The sequence below is a fragment of the Petaurus breviceps genome, unplaced genomic scaffold, assembly GCF_028583685.1.
Source record: "Petaurus breviceps papuanus isolate PSGF00001 unplaced genomic scaffold, PetGlider_PUasm1.0 90977, whole genome shotgun sequence".
NCBI lineage: Eukaryota > Metazoa > Chordata > Mammalia > Diprotodontia > Petauridae > Petaurus > Petaurus breviceps.
Genome location: NW_027187391.1, coordinates 33,027,447 through 33,050,871, shown reverse-complemented (window position 1 = coordinate 33,050,871; position 23,425 = coordinate 33,027,447). Strand labels below are relative to the sequence as shown.

Below are 23,425 nucleotides of genomic sequence, written 5' to 3'. Positions count from 1 at the left end.
GTAAAGGGGGAGCATATAAACGGGGAGAAAAAGAACGAAGAACAGAGAGAAAGAAAAAAGGAAAGAAAGGAGGAAAAAAGGAAGAGAAGGGTAGGAAGAAACAGACTGACAGACTCCATCCTCCCCGGACCTAGGAGAGCGACTTCCTCCTTTTTATGGTCCTGCCCTGAAGAAGGCGTGGCCAGGGAAGGGAGGCACCCCTGGCGCGGGCTGGGCAGCAGGGAGGCTCCAATGGGAACGTCGGGGTTTGCCCGCCCCCCACCTCCTTTGGGGCAATGAGAAGCTAGAGAAGAGAGACGAGGCTGCCGGCCCTCTAGAGGGAGTTTGCTCTGGAGGGGATAAACGACTGTGGTGGCGCGGAATCCGTCTCAGGCTGTCCTGCTCGAGCTGGCCGACCCTCCCCGAACTCCCGCCCAAAGAAAAGGGGGGAGGGCAAAGGAGGCTCAGCTGGCGGCCAGCGCTGCCAACTGAAGCTGCCGGCCGCGAGGAAAGTGCGGGCTGCCCGGCCAAGGGGGAGTGCCTCGAAAGTTGGCGTCCTCCTCCGGCGGAGCCATGATCTGGGGGGTCAGCCTTGACCTCGCGCCTCGGAGCCCAGCGCGTCCCGCACTGCTAGCCCCTCTGCTGCTGCCCACGCTGAGGTCTCTGCTTTTGCTGCTGCTGCTGCTGCTGCTGTTCGGGGTCTCGGCGCCGATGGCAGGGCGCGCGGAGAAACTAGGTGAGTGGAGAGGCCGCCTGCCCAGGGCAAACCCCAACTTTTCTCGGCGAGTTTAGCCCAGTGCTGGCCTCTGTCGCCAGTCAGAGCCCGAGATACTCCTGAGGCTGAGGGCCCTAAGGGGATTGAAGGGATGGAGGGAGGAAGGAAGTTGGATCAGCCGCCGCCACCTCTTCAAATCCTGTGCCAAGCAGCCCGCGTGCAAACCTCAGACCTTAATCCTGGGTCCCAGACACCGGTGCGGCTTTACCAACGAGCTCCCGTGGGATGAGTGCTTCTCATCGCTCTCAGCCAGCCCCTCAAATGAGCAATCCCAAAGAGTAAAACCCAAAGGAATCTGCCCGTGTGTTTGTGGTCAGTGTGCCTACGAACTAGCTCGTCGCTGCCGGCCGCCTGAGAAATGTCACAGCCCCAAGCACTTGGGCGCAGGGACTCTGTGTGTGTGTGTGTGTGTGTGATACAGAATAGGAGATATGGATAGTAAAAGGCCCCCATGGAGCAGGTATCAAATGATTTTAAATGTCTGGCACTCATAGTCACACGTTAATTAAAAGCCTTTAAAGTGCTGGCATTCCTTGGGGGAAAGAAACGTAAAAGTGGTAGTGGGCAGACTGTGCCTCTTTTTGATAAATTAGAGCAGGGGTTCTTAACCTTAGGTCCATGGACCCCATTCCCGCTCCTTACTCTACAGGGTTCATAAGACAGATTTTAGAGGGTCCGGGGAAAAATTATGTGGTTATTTTCACTAAACTCTAACTGAAATTCAGCATTTCCTTCAGTTCTTTAGAAAAATTTAGAGAAGTTGTCCATAGGTTTCGCTGTGCTTAGCATAGTGCCTGGCACATAGTAGGGGCTTAAATGTTTATTGACTGAATGTTTATTTTTTTTCCACCAAACTGCCAAAGAGCCCATTGATAAAATCAGGTTAAGAATCTCTCAGTTAGAGTAATGAATACCATTGTTTCTCCCTACCCCTGTAGTTTTATGAATCACGTTGACTTGCTTTAGCTTTAGTATTTGTGGGCAATCCACTCCCCTCTCTTAGCCTGTTCTTTTTGACTGATCTGGGTGCCATGCATGGTTTGACCTAGTTAATCCTTACCTAGTTTATCCTTGAGGATGAGAATCAACCAGATTAAAGTAGTAAGCAATCCTATGAGACATGTGTAACTATGATTTGTTAATCTTTCTTAATTAGCTGTCTAATCTGAATGAAAGAAAGAAGGGAAAGACTACACTGTGACAATCTGACCCCAGGGGATGCTTTTTATGCCCAAACTGTCATTTTTTGCCTCAGTTTCCTTTGATTCTTCCTCATCCTCCACCAGACAAATAACATTGCTATTATCTAAGAGTAGTGACTCTAAAAGAACCTGATCAGTGAGCCCTTCTGGACCATCTTATATGAAACAGAAAGAAAACTAAAAATAAACCGAAATATGGCAGTTTTCACAGTGCCGTGTGACAGTTGTTGGCAAGATTATAAGCATTAATTCGTGGTACTAATTAAGAATTATTAGCAATTCATTGTGAAAATGAATATGTTAACTTGAAAGGCATCATGGCTCAGTGGACTGAGAAGTGGATTAAGTCAGGAAGAGCTAGGTTCAAGTCTGACTTTTGGCAACATTCAGGCTGAATGCCAAGTCACCTACTTTCCAAGTACTCCAGCAGCTCTCTAAGGTCATGTATCATGGGACATTAGATGATGCCCTGTGATTTTTCAGTAAGGTGATTTTTCTGAAGTGTAGGTCTGACCATGTCACTCTTCCCTTTTCCTCTCAGCCCCTTTACCTTCCTAGGATGTTTCAATAGCTCACTCTCATCTCTGGTATCAAATATAATGTTCTTTGGCATTTAAAACTGTTAATAACTTGACCACCTCCTTCCTTTCCCGTCTTCTTTCAAATTACTGTCCTCTGTGTGCTTTAAAATTCAACCACACTGACCTATTTGCTGATCCTCTAACATAATACTCCACCTCCCATCTCTGTGCCTTTGTACTGACCATCCCCCATGTCTGGAGTGCTCTTCTTACCCAGCCCTCTTAGTTTCCCTGGCTTCTTCCTTCAATGCTTACTTAGTCCAGATCCTACCTTCTGCAGGAGACCTTTCTAATCCCATCCCTTACCACCTGTTAATGCATTTATTCCCCATTTAGATGTCCACCTTCATTTACTTTTTATATAACTTGTATGTTACATGTTGATGCTCCCAGTAGAATAGAAGCTTCCCAAGGACAGGGATTTTATCTTTCTTTGTAAACCCATAGTTTATCACAATGACTGACCCAAAGGAAGTGCTTGGTAAGTGCTTGTGGACTGATTGATATATTTTGGCCTGAGAGTTTTCCTCTTCAGGAATTCCCTACATCAGTGAAATCACAGTTCCTGTCCCCTCCTCCCCCAGAATACTAAATTAACTTTTTAAATGTTGGAACTGTGTGTACCATAATATACATATAGTTGGTATTCAAATAACAGTTGATTTAAACAATTTTTTCTTTCCAAGTTATGAAAGCAAATTAAGGGCCCTTTTTTAAATACAAGAGATGAGTGAACCAAAGTTTACAACATTTACTATGCTGATGTGTTTAAGGCTCTTACCCATGCTTCTAAATTAATGTAGATCCTGTCCACCCAGTCCATTAACTAGACATTTTTTGAACTACAGCTTTCTGGGAGGAAGTTAGCAGTGTGACTATGTAAACACTTATAATTTGGCTTTAAATTGAACATGTCATTACAGATAACTGATGGAATGTGATACATTTCTTATGGCTACTATTTCCATTGCTTTAAAGTATTATACAAGTTGAGAGTGTCAAGGGTCCTAATAACAGATGAAGGCAATAAAATCAGGTCTTAGCTTTTAGAGCTTGAATGAGGAGATTACAATTACAATAGTAATAATCACTAGAGTTAACAGCTCACATTTATAAAGTCATAGATTTAGAGTTGGAAGAGAACTTAGAGGTCTTTTAGTCCACCCCCCTCTTTTTCCAGATGAGGAAACTGAGACCCAGAGAGATTGTGACTTATCCAAGGTCATACACATAGTAAATGGCAAATCTGGTGTCTTAAGAATTTTAAAGCTGTTTCCCACAAGTCTAGAAGGTCATTAGTATTATACCAGTTTTACAGATGAGAAAACTGAGGCTCAGAGAAATTCTATTTATTAACTATCAGCTAGTAGAAATAGGAGTTAGGAGTTAAATGCAGGTCTTTTGATACCTAGTCCAGCATTTTGGGTTTTTTCCCCTACTCTTCCAGACAGCTTTTCAATAATCCTAGTTCATCTGAGTTGAATTTTATTGCAAAATTGAACAAATAAGGTTTGGGGGAGGAGGATAGAAAATTTTATGATGAATAGTATCTACATTTACAGTTTCCTTAATTGATAGAGTGAAATATTTTAGTGTTTTCTTCTCAAAGACCTAACTCAAATGATCCAGTTTCGAGTCCTAGAAATGTGTTACTTGTTTAGGAAGTTAGGTGGTGGATCTAGTTGTTTTTGTTATGTCTTAGTGTTCCATTTTTAGGAGATCAGCAGCAGAGACCTTGAAAAGAGTCACTCATCTAGCTGTCTTGGATGAATAACAGTTTGTTCTGCATGAGAAAAAACAAAAATGTTTATTTCATTATCTTTGCTCTATTCTTCTAAGAGTAAGAGTATAATTAAAAAATACATGAGTGTAAGGACCATTTTTTGGAACTGCAAAACTTCTTTTTAAAGCTGGTTTAGGGATACAGAAATAGGCCTTTATTGTACATAGTTGACATATTTCGGGGACATAATTTGATCTGTCGTGTATCCAAAGCTGTGTAACAATGAGCAATGTTATAATAGGATTTAGTGTACATACTCATAAGGCTGATAAGTGGGATTATTTTAAGTCATGCATGGATTGCAGTTTGGCAACACCACATTGCAGTGTTGGTCCCTCATATCTGCTTAAGTGAAAGCAAGTATTGGCGCAAGCTGTTCCAACATAATTTTTATCACTTAGAGAATAAAATTTAGTTTCATAATGCAGACTACTCCTTTCTTTTGACTCTCCTGCTATAGATATGATTTAGTCCCAACCTTATTGCCTTGATAGCAGACTTTATAGAGCATTATTTTGAGTATCCACAGGTCAAGAAAGATATTTGCTTTCTATATGTCTTTTGAACGGAAGCCCTGTGGACAGAAAAATGCATGCCAGTAAAACTGTGGGCATGATGTCACCTGGGCCACTGGTGTAGATAATTTGTTCCATTTGTAAACACTTAATATTTACACTAAATATTTCAGGAAGGAAATAGGTTACACTAAAACAACTAAAAATGGTTCAAAGGATATTTGTAAAAACCAAGATTTTAACTTTGATCATATCAAAACAGGATTTTTTTTTATCACTGTTTTAGACACTTGATAACCTGTTAACCTCAGAGTGTTAGAAACAGACTTGGGGGATGAAAAGGAAAAGCCACAACCTTAAATAAATGAGTTGTCATTTACTTTTAAGCGATTTGGAGAGAAGTTAAACTATTTATGACATGTTCAGAGGGTTTCATTTATTTGGAGACAAAATAATTTGTTTATGCAGACATTTCTGAGTTTATGAAGAATTAGCCATATAATGTGGAATCTGTTGTTATGTGTGTTCTATAACTGGTTATAGGGATATCAGTCACCATGTGCATTAAAAAAACTTAATTCCTTTCGCCATTTATTAGATCTTTCACTTACTCAATAAACACCGGAGAGTGGAATATAAAAGGAGTAGAGAACAATAGAACATTTTTTCCTTAGGATCATACATCTAAAGTTTCGGTCTTTAAGGCTAACATGCCCCCACCTCCCAATTTAACACAGGAGGCAACTGAGGCTCCGACAGGTTTAGTGACTTGCCCAAAGTCACACAGAGAGTAAAGAGCAAACTGGGATTTGAACTTAGTTTGCATGACTCCAAGTTCAGCTCTCTTTGCACTCTGCTCTGTAGCCTTGAAGCCATTGTTCTTTATTTTAGGCATCAAGATACATATGAAGTGTTTACAAGGCAAAGTAAAGAAATGGTGTATATAAGACAACTTCTAAAAAGCCTTTTGGTTTTTAGGAAAGTCTGAAAATTTTGTTTTTTAAAAGACAAAATTTATTTCTGGCCAAGCAGATTTAGGGAATTTAAGTGGAGAGGAAGGAACAACATGGATTTCCATCCTCTTCTTCCCCCTCCCTCTTTAAAGAATTTTAGTCTGTGGGAGCAATTTGTCTTTTTGAAGTTGAAAAGTCATGTTGATGTAATCTTCCAGATGTTCAGGCCTTAGTTGTGGTTAAAAATAGTTGTTTGTTTGGGGGTGGGGGATTGTTGCTGGTAAATGAAAAAATCATATGGTTATTTGTGACTACAGTTCCTTATGTAGAAATAATAGCCAACTTTTGGGGCTCTAGTACAGTGAGTGAGTCCAGAGTCAATCCTGCAAAAGGGATCCTTTTGGTATAAGAAAAAGAGGAGAAGGAGGAGGATGAACCTCAATATTTTGAAAGAATACTGTCTTGTAGTTTGAGAAAATGGGGTAGAGAAAAATAATATATGATTTAGATTTGAAACCACATATTGAAAATATGATTATTGCCATATGTTATAGGACTACATCAATCTTATTTGAACAAAAGATTGTGGGAAGCTCTGAGAAATTTTGGGGGGCAGTACCAAGAAGGCTCTTTTGAATCAGTTGTCCCTGATAGTTTTAGTTGAGAAGACAAGGGATTTGAGCTTGGGCAAGTGCTATTTAAATTGATGAAATTATTTTATTGGAGGATTTCCAGAATCCTTAGGAGAACCTGGGTTTGAATCCCCCCTCACTTATTAGTCATGCTGGGCAAGGCATTTAACTACTCAAAGCCTCAGTTCCCTTATCTGTAAAATGGGGATAATAATAGTACATACATCACATGGTTGTTGTGGGGATCAGATGAGGTAATATAAATAGAAAACACTTTTCCAGCTACAAGCCAGTGTCAACTACTCTCTTCCTCCTCCTCTTCATCCATTTGCTGTGTATAGCATGTTATTTTGTCATGTCTTAAAGTGTTCTAGATCAGTGCTTTATTAACAATATGGGTTTGTTTCCTTTCTCCTTCATCCTTTGGTTTGTGTGCTGTTTTGAAGTCTGTAATAAACATTAGCAGAAATTCCAGGTTTTTGTTGTTTACAGAATCCTGTGGTAAATGCATATTTCAAGATAATTTAATGACTTATAAGAAAGGCTGCCAGGAATCACTTGGAAACTCAGTAATAAGGAAGGATTTTATCTCCAGGTTTTGCTTCTGAACTCTCTCACTTATTTTTCAAATGAGTTGGGCTTTTCTCCCCAGACAGTCTCCACAGACAGACCACAAATTGCTTATAAACCTGCCTTCCCCTCCAAAGCAATTTTTAACCCTCTTTCTCTTTTCCTTTAGTGTCTTCCTCAGCTATCACCTCCTTCACCAAGATTTCCCTAGTTCAATCCTATCCCTTCACTATCACTCAAAGTGGTTCACCCAAAGTCATCCCTCCATCCTCAAGTTTTTTGATGTTTCTTTTTATGATCTCTCCTTTGTCCTTATCACATTCTATCTTATGTCACATTTACTTGTGTAAATGGTATTTACCTCTATTAAATTGTAAGCTTCTTGAGGACATGGACACTTTTGCTTTTTATCTTTGTCATCCCCAGGACCTAGTATATTTTGTGGACAGTAGGGACTTCATAAATGCATGAGTGTTTATTGATGTGGTAAAGGGGATGGGAGTAGAGGTAGATACAGAATACAAAGTTGCTGTACCCAATCTTGACTTTACTTGTTCCTTCAACCCCTATATCCAACCAGTTGCCAAATTTTGGCTATTCAACCTCTATAACATCTCTCAAATCTTTTCTCAGTCTTCCAACATCTCTCAAATCTCCACTCACATAAGCTGAGGAGATTTTGTATTTTATCCTAGAGGTATTAGAGACTATTTAATGGAGGAGGGTAACATGGTCAGAACTGTATTTTAGAAAGATCAATTTGTCAGCTGTGCCAAGGCTGAATTAGAGAGGGGAAAGACGAGAGACAAGGCTATTATAGTAGGCTATTATAGAAGTCCAGGTAAGAGATGATAGGACTTGGATTGGGAGAGAGGGTTTGTGAGCAGAAGGAAGGCAACTGAAGCCTGGCCCAGGGTTGTAAACTTTTGTGACTTAGAAGGATGGTACACAAAAGATCTAAGATTTATTTCATTAGTGTGGGAACTCCCTCTACTGTACCTGGTGCATACCAAATCCTAAGGAACGGCCTGAGGCATATGGGTGTTGGGATATGCCCAAGGTTTCATAAGCTCTAAGTCTGTGATATAAAATATATCTGCTGGCTTCATAGCCAGCATTTTTTCTGCTGTCACAGCTGGCCCAGACCCTTATCATTTTTAAACCTGACTTACTGAAAGAGCGGTCTAACTAATCTTCTGAATGGGCCTTGGGATATCCTGGGGGATCCACAATTTGAGAACTGCTAATTTAACCAACAAAGGTCTGCAATTTATAGTCTTAGAGCAGAGGTTCTTAAGCTGGGGTCCTTGAACTTAAAAAAAAAAAAAGATAGACAGATGTATTTCAGGATAATTGGCTTTCTTTGTCATCCTTTGTACTGTATTTTATTTTATGCATTTAAGAAAACATTTTTTGAGGAGGTCTCAGTAGGCTTTGTCAGACTGCCACAGGGTCCATGACATAAAAAAGGTTTAAGAATCCCTATTTTAGAGAGTTGCCTCAGGTCATAGAAGTTAAGTGATTTATTTGGGATTACACAGGGAGTATCTGTCAAGTGCATTTTAAACACAGGACATCTGATTCTTCATTAGTGTTTAACCACTACATTAAGTTGCCTTTATTTTTTGGTAGCACAATATATTTTTTTTTTGCAAATAGATTGAACTATTATTTATTTATTAACAAATAACAAGCCAAGTGAATATTTTATAAAGGCTAGTTAACTTAAATCTACTAGTACACACAGAGAAAACCAGAGCAGGGACTATACAGTGTTTTAGTTACATTATTTTTTTTTTTTTTGCTTTTTTTTTTTCTGGAAGGGGGAAGGCAGGGCAATTGGTATTAAGTGACTTGCCCAAGATCACAGGGCTAGTAGGTGTTAAGTGTCTGAGGTCAAATTTGAACTCAGGTCCTCCTGACTCCAGGGCCTGTGCTCTATTCACTGTGCCACCCAGCTGCCCCAGTCACATTATTTTAAAGTTGTTTAGTTGTTTTAACTCAGAGCTCTCCTTTCTTCCCCACAAAAAAGAATCTATATTAGATTTCTGTAGTAGATTTCAGCCCTAAAGGAAGAATAAATAAACCCTGATGCCCTTGGAACATTTGACTCTTTTTTTTTTTCTAGCACCACATTCTTTATTTTTTTGATTGGGGGACAGTTGTCTTGTTTCTAGAATCATAATGACTAAAATTGGCTCTTTTTCTCTAGAGAACACCTACTTTGCTTAGTCCCCCCAAAAACTTTTCTCTGGAAAAGAGGAACCCATATGTCTCCATACCACAAAGGAGAAGATGAGAAAAATATCCTTGCTTCTTCAGTCACTGCTAACTCAGAATAGCCTAGAAATCCTTGGAAACTTTCTTGACTTTTAGTTGGGGGAGAAAGGGAGGTAATGTGAGTGTGTTCGATGTTTATATGAGGAGGGGAGAGGATACAGCTGTGGTCAGTTCCCTATTTATTGACTCAGAATTTTGGATTGCCAAGAACATCAGTCTTATATTGCTAGTCATTCTGCCCTTCTAAATGAATGCTAGTGTTTAATGGAAAACAAGCTGGAGAAGAATAGAGAACTTACTTATATCACAGGATCTAAAGATAGAAGGGACTTTAGGTCATCTTACCTTTTCATCCTCCAAATGAGGAAACTGAGACACAAAAGTGAAATCTCTTGCTTGAGTCATTCTCGGATGTTCCGGCTTCAAATCCACTCTATCATTTTGGAAACTCCTTTGAGGTTTAATAAATTGCTGTAGTTCTTCATAACTTGTAATGATTCTTTTTTGTTGTCATTAATACAGCTTATTTGCAACAGATAAAATTTTAATATTTTCCTTTAAAATAATAGTTGATAAGTAACAACTTGCTTTTTTTGTGTTGTGATAGACAACTGAAAGCAGTACTTGTCCTTTGGGAAGAGTATGTTCTTACTTCCCTTTCTCCCTGAAAACAAGTATTTAGGTTGATAGCCTTTAATTTTTGGTTTCCTAACTCACTAGCATTTTTGCCTCATTAGATGCATGACAAGATGTCATTTTTTTACTCACCAAAGCTTTCTATTTTCTGCTTAGTAAACACTGATTGCTTTTCTCTTTTTCTCCTACGATTGCATGATCACATATTCCCTGCTCATCTGTCTTTTAGGAGTCAAGTTAACCCAGCATGGTTTTGGAATTGACCAACTTGTCTAGATATTGCAAATTCTACTCTTATCTCATTTTTCTACAACCTCTAATACCTGCTACACTCTTCTCAGATATTTTCTTCAGTTTGATAAAGCAATATACCTTCAGATTGCAAATATAGGTGTTTCTCTGCTAAAAACAACAGCAAAGGAACCTGGGTGTAAAAGTCTATACCTATAAAATAGGGTTCCTTTTAACGAGGCTCTTTAGTGTACTTTTGGTATTGTTTTAGAAAAATTATTTATGTTATACCTTGAGATAATTATACCTATAATAAAAAAATAAAGTCTAGTAAGTTTCAATTTGCTACCTCTGAATTTAGAGGGATAATAATCCCAGTCTTAGTCATTGCTGGCAAGATTACTGCCAGAGTCCTCCTTAATAGGCTGATTCTTCACCTGGAAGATGGTCATCTACCTGAGAGCCAGTGTGGCTTCAGAAAGGGCCAAGAAATAGTCGATACGGTGTTTGCTGCCTGGCAACTCCAGGAGAAAAGCCAGGAGAAGAACAGATGTCTGTACACAATGTTTGTAAATCTGACCAAGGCCTTTGATACTGTTAGTCATGAGGGCTTATGGAAAATTATGTCCAAAATTTGGTTGCTGGAGAAGTTCACCAGCATTGTATGTCAGTTTCATGATAGCATGCTTGCCTGGGTTTTGGATAATGGAAGATGCTCTCATACCTTTCTAGGCACCAATGGAGTCAAACAAGGCTGTGAACTTTCTCCCATACTTTTTTAGCATGTTTTCAGCCATGTCATCAAATGCTTTCAATGAGGATGAACACAGCATCAAGGTCAGCTACCTCAATTATGGTTAATTCTTCAATTTGAAAAGGCTACAAGCCAAGACCAAAGTGGAGGGAGTGTTGGTGCATGATTTTATGTTTGTAGATGATTGTGCCCTCAATGCATCCTCTGAATCTGAGATGAAACAAAATATGGATCGATTCTCTTTTGCTTGTGCTAATTTTGGCCTAACAATTAACTCCAAGAAAACACAGGTGCTCCATCAGCCACCACTACACTATCCATATGTGGAGCCATCAGTTAAAACAAATGGAGAAGTTTTGAATGCTGTGGATAAGTTCCCTTACTTTGATAGTATACTTACCAGGGATGTACACATTGATAATGAAGTTGACACACACATTGCCAAAGCTAACTCAGTGTTTGGCAGGCTCCAAATGAAAGTATGGAAGAGAAGAGGTATTAGATTGACTACCAAACTGAAAGTCCACAGAGCTGTTGTGCTGACCTCATTATTGTATGCCTATGAGACGTGGACAGTCTACCAGCGCCATGCCAGGAAACTGAATCGCTTCCATTTGAATTGTCTTGGGAAGATTCTGAAGATCACTCAGTGGGTGTGAGGTCCTTACTCAAACTAAACTGCCAAGCATTCAAACTCTACTTCAGAGAGCGCAATTCCAATGGGCTGGTCACGTTGTTTGAATGCAAAATGTATACTTGCCAAAAAGACTATTTAATGGCAAACTCACACAGGGCAAGCATTCACATGGTGGTCAGAAGAATACAAGGACACTCTCAAGAATTTTGGAATTGATTGTGTGACATGGGAGACACTGGCACAGGAGCACTGAGCATGGCATGCCCACATCAGAGAAGGTGCTGTGCTCTTTGAGCAAAGCAGAATTGAAACAGCTCAAAGGAAACACAGGATGCACAAATTTAGAGTATTCACCCCAAATGTTCACACAGAATATTTGTGTCCAACCTGTGGTAGAGCATTCCATGCTTGTATCGGTCTGATCAGCCATAGTCAGACACATTGAAACTTGACTTACTTTAGCATAGTGATGTCATTTTTGGTCCTCTTTGAAAATGAAGGACAGCAACCAACCAAGTGACATGTACACAGTTATTTTTATCTATAGAAAGGAAATATGGGATCAAGTAGAGGGAGCATGGCCTTTTCATTTTATAGTTTTTGAGTCCTTTTGCTATCATAGGAGTATGGTACAGTTAATTTGGAGTCAGAAGACCTGGGCTTGAGTTCTGGCATCACCATTTACAAATGATCCTCTCAGAGCCTCAGTTTCCATAAAATGACAATGATAATATTTTGGTGTTTGTTATGAAAGTACTTTGAAAAATGTTGAGTGCTAAGTAGATGAGAGTTTCTGTTACCAGAAACTCAAATATGAACATGGTTGTTTTCTAAGTATTGTTACTAGTTATAAAAGACTGAATTTCTTTTCCTTTAAAAAGTTTTATTGATGTACTTATTTAAAATATCACAATCATTTTCTGATATACTTCTTCCTTCTAGATCTACCCATCCATTCTACTCTGCCCTCTGGAATGTCTGTTCCATAATTAACAAATTTGTTTTCACCTTCAACTTTTTTCTATTCTTACTTGTACTCACTGAGACCTGGCTCCTGCCTAGTGACGCTAAATCCCTGGCCACCATTCCAGTACTGGTTACATTTTTATTCATATTACCCTGACTCACCTGTTGGTGGTGCTGAGAGAATGAGAATATTCCTTTCTGTGCCTCAGTTTCCTCATTTGTAAAATGAGGATAATAATCACACCTACCTTGCGGCATTGTTGTAAGGATCAGAAATGTAAAGTGCTTTGCAAACCGTAAAACTCTCTATAAATGCTAGCTATTGTACCTTCTTATTCCATTGCTGCTTCTAGTTTCTCTCTTTACCACTATCACCTCAGCAACCACTTCTCCTTTAATTTTTACACTATTCATATATGTCACCCAATCCAGATTCTGGGGGTTGTAATCTCTCTGTAGGCTCCTTTTTTCTTCTATGAGTTCAGTGTGTGGCTCAAAGTCTTTCTTACATCTCCAACTCCTTCCCTCATATCAGGAGACTCCAACATACATATTGTTACCACTTCAAATATCTGAATTTCACAGTTCCTCATTCTTCTCATTTCCCATGACCTACTTCTCTCCATCTCAACTACATACATTACCTTGCCATCACTCACACATATTCCATTTTTTAACTTATAAACTCTGAGTTTCCTTTATCTAATCATGACTGTTAATCATTCTATCTTTCCCTTTGCCTTATAGCCTGTAACCTTGTCCTTTGTCATTCTGACCTCCAGTACCTAGACCCCTCAGGTCTTTTCCAGGCTATCACCCCTGAACTGACTACACTCTCCTACTCTCCCTGTCTCAATATCTTTGTGAATCAATTCAGCTTGAAGCTGCCCTCTGCTCTTGCATTTCTTTCCCTTTTGTCCTATCATCAATCATGCTGCTGTTTCTAATCACATGCCACTCAGTGGAACTGAAGAATAATAATAGAAATGGTCATAATGATTAGTAGCATTTAGATAGTGCTTTGAAGTTTGCAAAGCATTTTACAAATATTAAGTATCTCATTTTATCTTCCCATAACCCTAGGAAGTAGATGCTATTATTATCCCCATTTTACAAATGAAGAAGCTTAGGAAGGCAGAGATTATATGACTTGCTCAAGGTCATACAGCTAGTAGATGACTAAGGCTAGATTGGAAATCAGGTCTTCCTGACTTCAGGTCCAGTGTCCTATCCACTGTGCAGCCTAATTGCCATAAACTCATACTGTGTCCATTACAGATTTATATTATTATGTAGTCCTAACTGGGCTTTAACCGCAGCAAGGCAATCCTTTTTTACCTCCCTTTGGATTTGCCCCCTGATTCAAACCTTCTCCCAGGGCATCTGTTCCTCCCATTTCATAATTCTCTGAATTAATTATTTAGTAAATATGTATATCCTTATATAGATAAATAATAAATTTGTACTAATTAATTATAATTCTCTGAAAAGGTTGAGGCCATTCCTGAAGAGCTTCTTCTTCCTTTCATATCACTCACTTATCTACTTCACCCCTGAAAATGCTATCTCCAAAGTCACTGGTGATCTCTTTATTGCCAAATACAAGGTGCTTTTCTCAATCTTAATCCTTCTTGATCTCACTGTAGCCTTTGACACACTCTTCTCCTGGATGCTCTCTCCTCTCTAGGTCTTTATGACTGCTCTCTCCTGGTGGTCCTATCTATCTGGCAGTCACCTTCTCAATCTCCTGTTCGTCCAGATCTTGTCTTCTAACCATGAGTGTTTCCCAAAGCTCTGACTTGAGCCACCTTCTCTTTCCTTTCTATACTATCTTATTTGGTATCTCATTAGCTCCCATGGGTTCAGTTAGCACTTCTGTGCAGCCTTAATGGTTTATCCTGAATGCCAATCTCCTATCATAAGCTACCTTTTGGTCATCTCAAACTCCATGGCTCAGGAATACCCCCAAATTACCATGTCAAAAACTGAACTCATATCTTTCCCTTCAAATACTTCCTTCTTCTGAACCCCCATTTTGTTGTTGTGGGCATCACCATACTCCCAAGTCTCCAGGTTTAATAACCTTGGCATACTTCTTAACTCCTCGCTCTCGGTCACTTCATATATATTCTCAATTTCCAAATATTGTTTCTTCATCCATAACCTCTCTCTTTTATTTCCTCTTCTTTTCATGTACGCATTCACCCCTCCTTCAGACCTTCTTCACCTCTCACCTGGAGAATGGCCATAGTCAAATCAACAGGCAATTTCTTAAGCCCCTTTGTGCCAGCTATCACTCTCCTCGATGTCCTCCTCAACTCCTGTTTCACCCTCCCCATAAACTCCCTGTTACTGAGTCATCTCCACTTTTATAACATCTCTCCTATGCATCCCTTTCTCTCCACTCACAAAGCCACCACCCTGGTATAGACTATCATCACCTCCTACATCAGCTCTTACAATAAATGGCGTTCTTGCTGGTCTCTCTACCTTAAGTTTCTCTCCATTCTGTTTCCTTGTCCCCTTAGCTGCCAAAGTGATTCTCCTAAAGCACAGGTTGGTCTGTGGCATCCCTGCCACTCAGTAAACTCCAGTGACTTCCTACTACTCCAAGATAAAATATAAAATGCTCTTGTGGGCATTTAAAGCCCTTCACAACCTTACCCCTTCCTATATTTCTAGCCTTCTTACACTTTACTCTCCTACATGTACTTTTATGATCAAACAACACCTATCTTCTTGTCATTCCTCATACTCCATTGCTCCATGTTCCAGCTCCAGACCTTTTCAGTGGTTTTCCCCAATGTCTGAATTGCTCCCCCTCCTCACTTTTGCCCACTGGCATCCTTCAAGTCTCAGCTCAAATCTTACCTTCTTTCAAGAGGCCTTTCCCAGTCTCCCCTACTGCTGATGCCTTATCTCTGAGTAATCTTTCATCTACTTTGTTCATGTATATTTATTTGCATATTCTCTCCCGCTTTAGAATATGAACGCAGGCCGCTAGGTGGCGCAGTGAGTAAAGCGCTGGCCCCGGAGTCAGGAGGACCTGAGGTCATTTATGGCCTCAGACACTTAACACCCACACACACAGAAAAAAAAAACCAAAACTAGCCATGTAACCTTGGGCAAGTTACTTAACCCCAATTGCCCTCCAAAAAGCAAAAAAAAAAAAAAAAAGAATATGAACTTCTAAAGGGCAGAGATTGTGATTTTTACCTTTTAAACAGTGCTTGGCACATAGTAAATACTGAATAAATGTTTGTTGACTGACTTCCCCTTCCCTTTCTTTCCTTAACAATTCATTGTAGTAGGAAAAAAAATTGTGCAAAATTGTTCAACACAGCAACATCTTTTTAAGTACAACCACATTTCACTTCCATAATCTATAATCTTTTTTCCCTTTTCCTACTCCATCTATCTGCACTGGACATGTATATATATTCTCTCCTTGGAAAAGTTTTGCATATCCTTTAGAATCAGTATTGGTCAATGCATTTAATATAAATCAAGTTGTGTTTTCGGTTCTATTTTCATTTACATTTGTAGACCTGTATCTTTTTCTCTTGGTTCTGCCTTCCTTATTCTGTATTAGCTCATATACATCCTCCTACATAGATCCTTAAATAGAAATTTTTTTCACCTGGGGGAGGGACAGACGCTGGGGTTTAGAAGATAGTCCTATGGAGGGGAAAGGCAATGACTAGACCTAAGATAGACTAAATTCTTGCAGTTATCTGACAAAGAGAAGGGCTCATCTCCTAGGGTGACCTACCTGTGCTCCTTCATAGGTTTTGGGAGCAGAAAACAGTCTTCAGGAAATGAATGTTAGGGCAATAGTGGCTCTCTTTGGGTTTGCAGGATTGTATTGCATGGTATAAGCTGGTGGTGGTCGATGAAGCACCAGTCAATCAATATTAAACTCTTATATTGTGCCAAATGCTATTGGATACAAAGCAGTATAAGAACAAAAATAGTCCCTGTCCTCAAGGGCCTTACATACTAATGGGGGAGCTATCCCAGTAGTTATATACAAGATACATATGAGTAGAAAGAAGGGAACCTTAAACAGGAAATCTCAAGTGACTGGGGAGGGCAGGCCAGGAAGACCTCCTGCAGAAGATGGCGTCTGAATTGAGTCTTAAAAAAACCCAGAGAAGGCAAGTAATGGAGACAGACCATTCCTAGATGAGGTGGGGGGAGCATTTGTAAAAAGGCATCAAGATTGGAGAATGGAGTATCATGTGAGAGGAACAGCAAATAAGCCAATGGTAGCTGGATCACAGAGGGGATGGGGAGTACCTATGAGAAGGCAAGAAAGGTTGAAAGGAGCCAGTCTGTAAAAAAGTCTTAAATGTCAAATGGAGAACTTTATATTTGATCAAAGAAATATAGTGAGTCACTATAGCTAATTAGTAGGGTGATGACATTACTTTTTAGGAAAAATGCTTAAGTAGCTTTGAGGAGGATTGGAGTAGGGAGAGATCAGCTTTGGAGTCCAGTTATTGTACCTGGCACATAGGTTGTTAAATTGACTTCACTATTGCCATTATCTAGGTGAGAGGTGATGAAGGATGAATGTGTGAATGGAAAGAAGGGGCCATAAAAGAGAGAGGTTATGGATGTAGAAACAAGATTTAGCAACTGAGAATATATATGAGGTGACTAAGAGTGAAGAGTTAAAAAGGATGCCAAGGTTATTAAACTGGGAGACTTGGAGTTTGGTGCCCTCAACAATAATAGTGAAGTTCAGGAGACAGGTGAGTTTGGGGAGAAAGACAGTAAATTGTTTTGGACATGTTGGTGGTATTTTAGTGAAGAGTAGGAATGGTGGTTTCTGGCCCACTATGGACAGGACTTGTATCCCCACCCCCTCATTTCTCACCAGGAAAATTTCTTGTAGCCCTGTATTAGGTATCATTTTGTTACCTTGTTTCTTTGAATTTCTCATATTCCCCATTTTCATTACATTCCTATACCTTAATTTGCTCAAACATTCCCCAATTGATAGACCACAAACTCAGCACATCCAAAACAATTGTCATTCTTTGTTTTGAGTTTTTGTTTCCACATAAAGTTATGGGCTTTTCAGATAAATAAATATTTTTATTACTTATTCTTTTTTTTTTAAAGCAATTGGGGTTAGGTAACTTGCTCAAGGTTACACAGCCAGTTTTTTTCTGGGTGTGATGCTAAGTATCAGAGCCCGGATTTGATCCCATATATGCACAGTGCATGGAAGAAACAATAGCCCAGTTTATCTGGATTATAGAATGCATAGAGAGGGTAGTATAAGGTAAAGAGAGGGTCTTGATTGCAGCTACCTGAATAGTTTGAACTTTACCTGGTAGATAATAGGAAGATACTGAAGATTTTGGAGCCAAGGAGTAAGAGGACCAGATCTATGCATAAGATATTATTTAGGCAGTATTGTAGAAGTTGGATAGAGGAGTTGGGAAGCCCTCCTAAGAGACTATTGTAATAGTCTAGTTCAGGGGTGGGGAACCTGTGGCCACATGTGGCCTCAAGGGCCCAGGTTCCCCACTCCTCATCTAGGTAAATGGCAATGAGGGTCTCTGTGAGGGTAATGAAATTGGGGAGAGAGAGAAGGGAACAGATGTGAGAGATTTTGAAGAGATAGAGCCAAGATCTTATAGTCTATTTGATTTAGAGGTGAAAGAGAAGAGTCAAAAGTAAGCCCCAAATTAAACACATGGGAGAAATGAATGATGTGATCAATAAAAGTTCTAATGAAGTCAGGAGGAGGAACAGGTTTATAGGAAGGAATGAACCCAGTTTTGGACATGCTAAGTTTGAAGTGGTAGTAAGATATTCAGTTGAAAATATAGAAATCTGTAGTTAGGAGAGGGGTCATGACCAGAGATAGCAGATTTGGGAGCCTTCTACTTAGAAGGAGCAGTTGAAACTGTAGGATCCAATTCAGAGAGTGAATGTACAGGGTCAATGACACCCTTAGATGGGGGAAACACACCCACATTTAGAGGTTTAGAAGAGGTTGAGGAGCAAGAACAGGGATATTTGGAAAGAATAGGAAGACAGACAGAAATTTGGTATCTGTGTAGTCCAAGGAGAAATTTCTAGGTTCCTTAGAAGTACAGCTTGAATGTCACTTCTCCTACAGAAGGTTTTTCTGAATTCCCACTGCATCCCTCACCAAATTCCTGCATTGCTTGGATTTGCCTTTTATGTATTTTGTACACACACACATTTATACACATACATGTTTCTTCTAATAGAATGTAAGCCCCTTCAGGGCCTTTTATATTTCTGGCACGTGGCATATAATAAGTGCTTAATAAATATGTGCTCTTTTGAATAATTGTTTGATCCAGAAGGATGGTACAGTTGACATGTCAGAAAAATCAAGGAGAATGAGACCTTAAAAAGAGGTCATTAGATTTACAGATTAGGAGATCAATGGTAAGCTTTTGATAAAAACCCATTCCAGTTAAATGGCTGGGTGTATAATTCCAACTGCAAAAGATTGATAAGAGTTAATAGGAAGTAAAGGCATTGTTTTTTTTTTTAATTTTGACACTTTTTTTTTTTTCAGTAGTGAATGGGAGGAGAAAAAGGATAGTAACTGGATGGGAGATAGAAGGGTTAAGAAAAGGCTTTTTTGGTATGGGTAGACCAGAAACCATTGGTTAAGCAGATGGAAAGGGGTGACCACTACAGAGACAAGAATTAAATTAAAAATGAGTGAGGGGAAAGATGATTGTTGGAGAGATCTATTCCAGAAGTCAGGAGGAAATGGGGTCAAGGGTGTAATAGAGGGATTAACCTCAGTGTTGAGTAAGGCTATCCTTCCTGTGACTAGAAGGAAGGATGATAAAACCACTGAGAAGTTTGAGAAATAGAGGATTGAGGGAGTTCAAGTCAAATAGCCTTAATATTATCAGTGAAGCATTATCAAATCATAGCCAGGGCTTCCCTGGTGTTATGAACCATAAAATTAAGTGGCCTAAAATCAGTACCATGCCTTGATTTTCTCCAGTGACTGATCTGCCCTGAGGAAATCAAATAGTGGGAGTTACCTAGGAAGGAAAGTTTATAGGTTCTTAGATGTTAGATGGTAGAGCAGACAAGGGAGGGGAGGGGAGTGGCTAGCAAAACAAAATCTAAGTAGTTTACTGTGAAGTTAAGCTCAGTTATCAGGACCAGAGAGACCAAATTAAGAAAGATGGACTGAGTGAATATCAGTTAAAAGGCTTGTAAGTCCAAAAGTATGAGAGGGGGAGCATGGATGACATGCTTGTCGGATTTGCTTATGGCAGAAAACTGGGAGGATAGCTTATAAACTAAAAGTGATTTGGGTTACAAAAGATCTTGACAGCCTAGAATATTGGGCCAAGTCAAAATCACATTTATTAGGGATGAGAGAAGAGAAGATTAGGGAATATGCATTTATTAAGCACCTACTCTGTGCCCTCCACTGTACTAAACACTTTACAAATATCTCACTTGATAATGGATAAATATAAAAGCTTACACTGGAGTTTTTTTTTTTAAATGAACTTTCCATGTTCAGCATAACAAAGGTTATGTCTAGACTGTAGTTTGTCTAAAAAAGAACTGGGGAGCTTAGGGGACCAAAAACTTGGTATAGTTAGCAATATGATGTGATTGATGCCAGGAAAGCTAATACAATCTTAGGCAACATTAAGAGAGGTCATAATAACCTGGTTGAGGCCAGTGATAGCTCTACTTTCCTCTACCTTGGTCAAACCATATCTGGAGTATTCAGAGACATATTAAGAAGTATATTTAAAAACTAGAGAACATTCAGAGGATAACAACTGGGAAGATGAAAGACCTCAAGCTCGAGATATATGAAGATTGGTTAAGGAATTGGGAATGTTCTAGAGAAGACAGGGTAGGGTAATGTGCCAGGTGAAAAGCCTATCACAAGGAATAAGCATTAGACTTAAATTTGTTTGACTTCAGAGGGCAGAGCTAATAGCAATGGATAAAAACTTCAGAGGTAAATTAAAGCTTCGTGTGAGGGAAATATTCCTAATAACTAGAACCTTTCTGAAAGGAAAAAGGGTTTTTCAGCAGGTTAATAGGTACTTCCTCATTTGAGATCTTGAAGCAAAAGTTCAGATGACCATGTTAGGAATAATGCAGAAGGGAGTCTTATTCAGGTAAAGGTTGAACTAGATGGCCTTTGAGATCCTTTCAGAGGGACATGTGATCCTGAAGAAGTGATTTAGTATAATGATAGCTGAGGTAGAAGGAAATTCATTAGGTAATTGGAAAATAATTATTAATAATGATAATAATAAAAATAGCTAGTATTTATATGGGGCAGCTAGATGGTATGCAGTGAATAGAGTGCCAGGCCTGAAGTTAGGAAGACTCCTTTTTCTGAGTTCAAATCTGTTCTTGGACACTTACTAGCTACATGACCCTGGGCAAGTCACTTAGCCCTGTCTGCCTCAGTCCCTTATGTGCAAAATGAGCTGGAGAAGGAAATGGCAAACCACTCTAGTATCTTTGCCAAGAAAACCACAAATGGGGTCATGAAGAGTCAGACATAACTAAAAATGACTGAGCAAAAACATTTAAATGACATTTTAAGATTCGCAAAGTACTTTTCTGTAACTCAGGTACTTTTATTATCCCTTTATCCCCATTTAACAGAGGAGAACATTGAGGTTAAAAGACATTAAATAACCTGTCCAGGGTAACATAGCTAGTAAATGTCTGAGACAGGAATTAACGGGATCTCCCTGACTCTATCCACTTTGCCACCTATCGTCCTGGGTATATGGAAACTGGTGTTACTTTCTTGCTCAAAAATATTCAATCCTTCCTTCTTTGCTTCTTGTATAAAATGTAAAAAACAAAAACTAAAAACCTTTTTTTAAGTTGTCATAAAAACACACCTCCCATCCAGTTCCAACCCATTTTCTAGCCTTTTTTAGTGGCTCCCTTTCGTGCACCCCATATTCCAGCCAGAACAGCTCCCTGATTTTGCCCTGCACTCTCACCTTGCTACCTTCTCATCAGTAGGAGGAAAGAGGAGAGCCAAGGCCAGAACTCTGGGGGTCCGTGACATGTAGGAGTCAAGAGAATGAGTCAGCAAAGGTACCCAAGAAGGGGTTGTTGGGAGAGGCTAGAGGAGACCCATGCTAGCACAGTGTCACTGAAGTCAGTGGTAGAGAAGGAATATCAGAAAGGAGGGGGTGTTTGTATGCTTAATTAAGAATGCTTGGGTTCTCCTTACTTGGCTTTATAGTAATATCCATGACTTTCTGGGCTCGAGGGAGAGAAGTGACCCTTTTCGTTACAGTTCATTTCATCCAAAAGTTGAAAATATGCATGTTTAAATACTGGAAATAAATTTAGCAAATGTATTACTTTATAAAGACAAGGAAAGATTCCCATATGCGTCCACATCTCTTTTAGTGAGAGCAGCTTGAACATTGCATCAACATCCTGACATTATTATGAATAAAGGTCAGTCACCACTCTTCTTACTTCCTCATCCTGAGCATCTATGAAGCAGAGACAAACAATTGTCTTGGGCCCATCACTTTGTGCTCTTGCTTTTTCCATCCTATCTTTCGTCTGCAAAATTACCGTTAAATCTCTCATGCAGCTAAAGCTAATTAATTCCTCTTAGGATGTTAACAATGAAAACATGGGCATGGTGTAATAGTAGGAAAGGCTGGCGGGGGGGGGGGGGGGGGGGGGGAGGGTGGAGGGGGGCAGGGAGTCCTTCTGAGGATTAGTTTAATGAGAGTGGTCGCAATTTCAATGTTATTTTTAGAACTCTAAGGTCAGGGGCCTCCTCTCACCAGAACTTTGGTCCCAAGAGTATGTGTTTGGAGGTTTCTTTTGTATATAGTTCTTAGACATTCAACACCTTGTGGGCACTAGGTAAATACTGTCATAAAAATGTCACTGATACTGAATTTTTTTTTAACCTGGGTTCAAATCTTTTTTCATTTTTATTTTTTATTTAGTATTTTACTTTTTCTCAGTTATATGTAAAAATAATTTTTAACATTCATTTTTAAAACTTTGAGTTCCAAATTCTTTCCCTTCCACTCTCCCCACCCCCGCTTATTGAGAGGGCAAACAATTCATTAGAGGTTATACATGTGCAATCGTGACCCTGGATTTCTCCAGACCATCTACAACCTTTTTGTGTGTTTTGGACCCCCTTCTCAGAAGGCTTTTAAATGCATAAAGTGAAATATATTTTCAAACAAAGGAAACCAAGTATATTAAAGTACACATCAAAATATTCAAAAAACAAGTTCATGAACTTCGAGTTAAGAACCTTCTTACTTACATACTCCTATATTATTTTTCAGGATCAATGAACACTTATTAAGTGCCACTTGTGCAAGACGTAGGAGATACAAATACAGAAAATGAAACACTCCCTGCTTTGGAGGAGTTTCCATCCTAACACATCCTAAGGATTAGGAAATGGAAACGTACGATATATAACTTACCCAAGGTCTCAGAGCAGACTGGTTGGTTACTGAGCCTGGTTTAAGGACTGTATGTCCTGACTTCGAATTTTCCATTAATTCAATACCATCTTTTTGGTATTATTGTTAAGTGCATGTTGGAATGGAATTTTCTCAAGATTTGAGGAATTTAAGTGTAAAAGCTTTTCATAATAGATATAAAATTATTTTGAAATCTTCCAGTGAAAAATCCCTGTGATTTACAAATACTTATTGAACTTTCCATAGCTAGCATCCCTTGGATGGTGTCAAGGACTAAATAGTTGACAAATTGAATACCCTTGAAGATAACTATCCCATGTACATCAACATGTAATTGCAAAAAAGAAAAACAGTTTCAAGGACCTCTTCGGTATAACACAATCTGTATTGAGAGTCTGGAAATTTGATTTCAGTCTCTGCTCTGTTGCTGTAAACTGTAAA

General features: G+C 39.3%; 1 protein-coding gene across 3 annotated transcripts in view; it reads left to right on the top strand.

Annotated features, from left to right (window-relative positions):
• Positions 1–259: 259 nt before the first annotated feature.
• Positions 260–23,425, top strand: part of DCBLD1 (discoidin, CUB and LCCL domain containing 1) — a 114,847-nt gene continuing 91,681 nt past the window's right edge. Inside the window, exon 1 of one of the 3 annotated variants that reach the window (XM_069076979.1) lies at positions 260–715. In XM_069076979.1, coding sequence (XP_068933080.1) covers positions 553–715 — 163 coding nt within the window. In that variant the 5' untranslated portion in view covers positions 260–552. The remainder of the gene's footprint in view (positions 716–23,425) is intronic. The other 2 variants (XM_069076978.1, XM_069076980.1) reach the window with 2 other exon arrangements.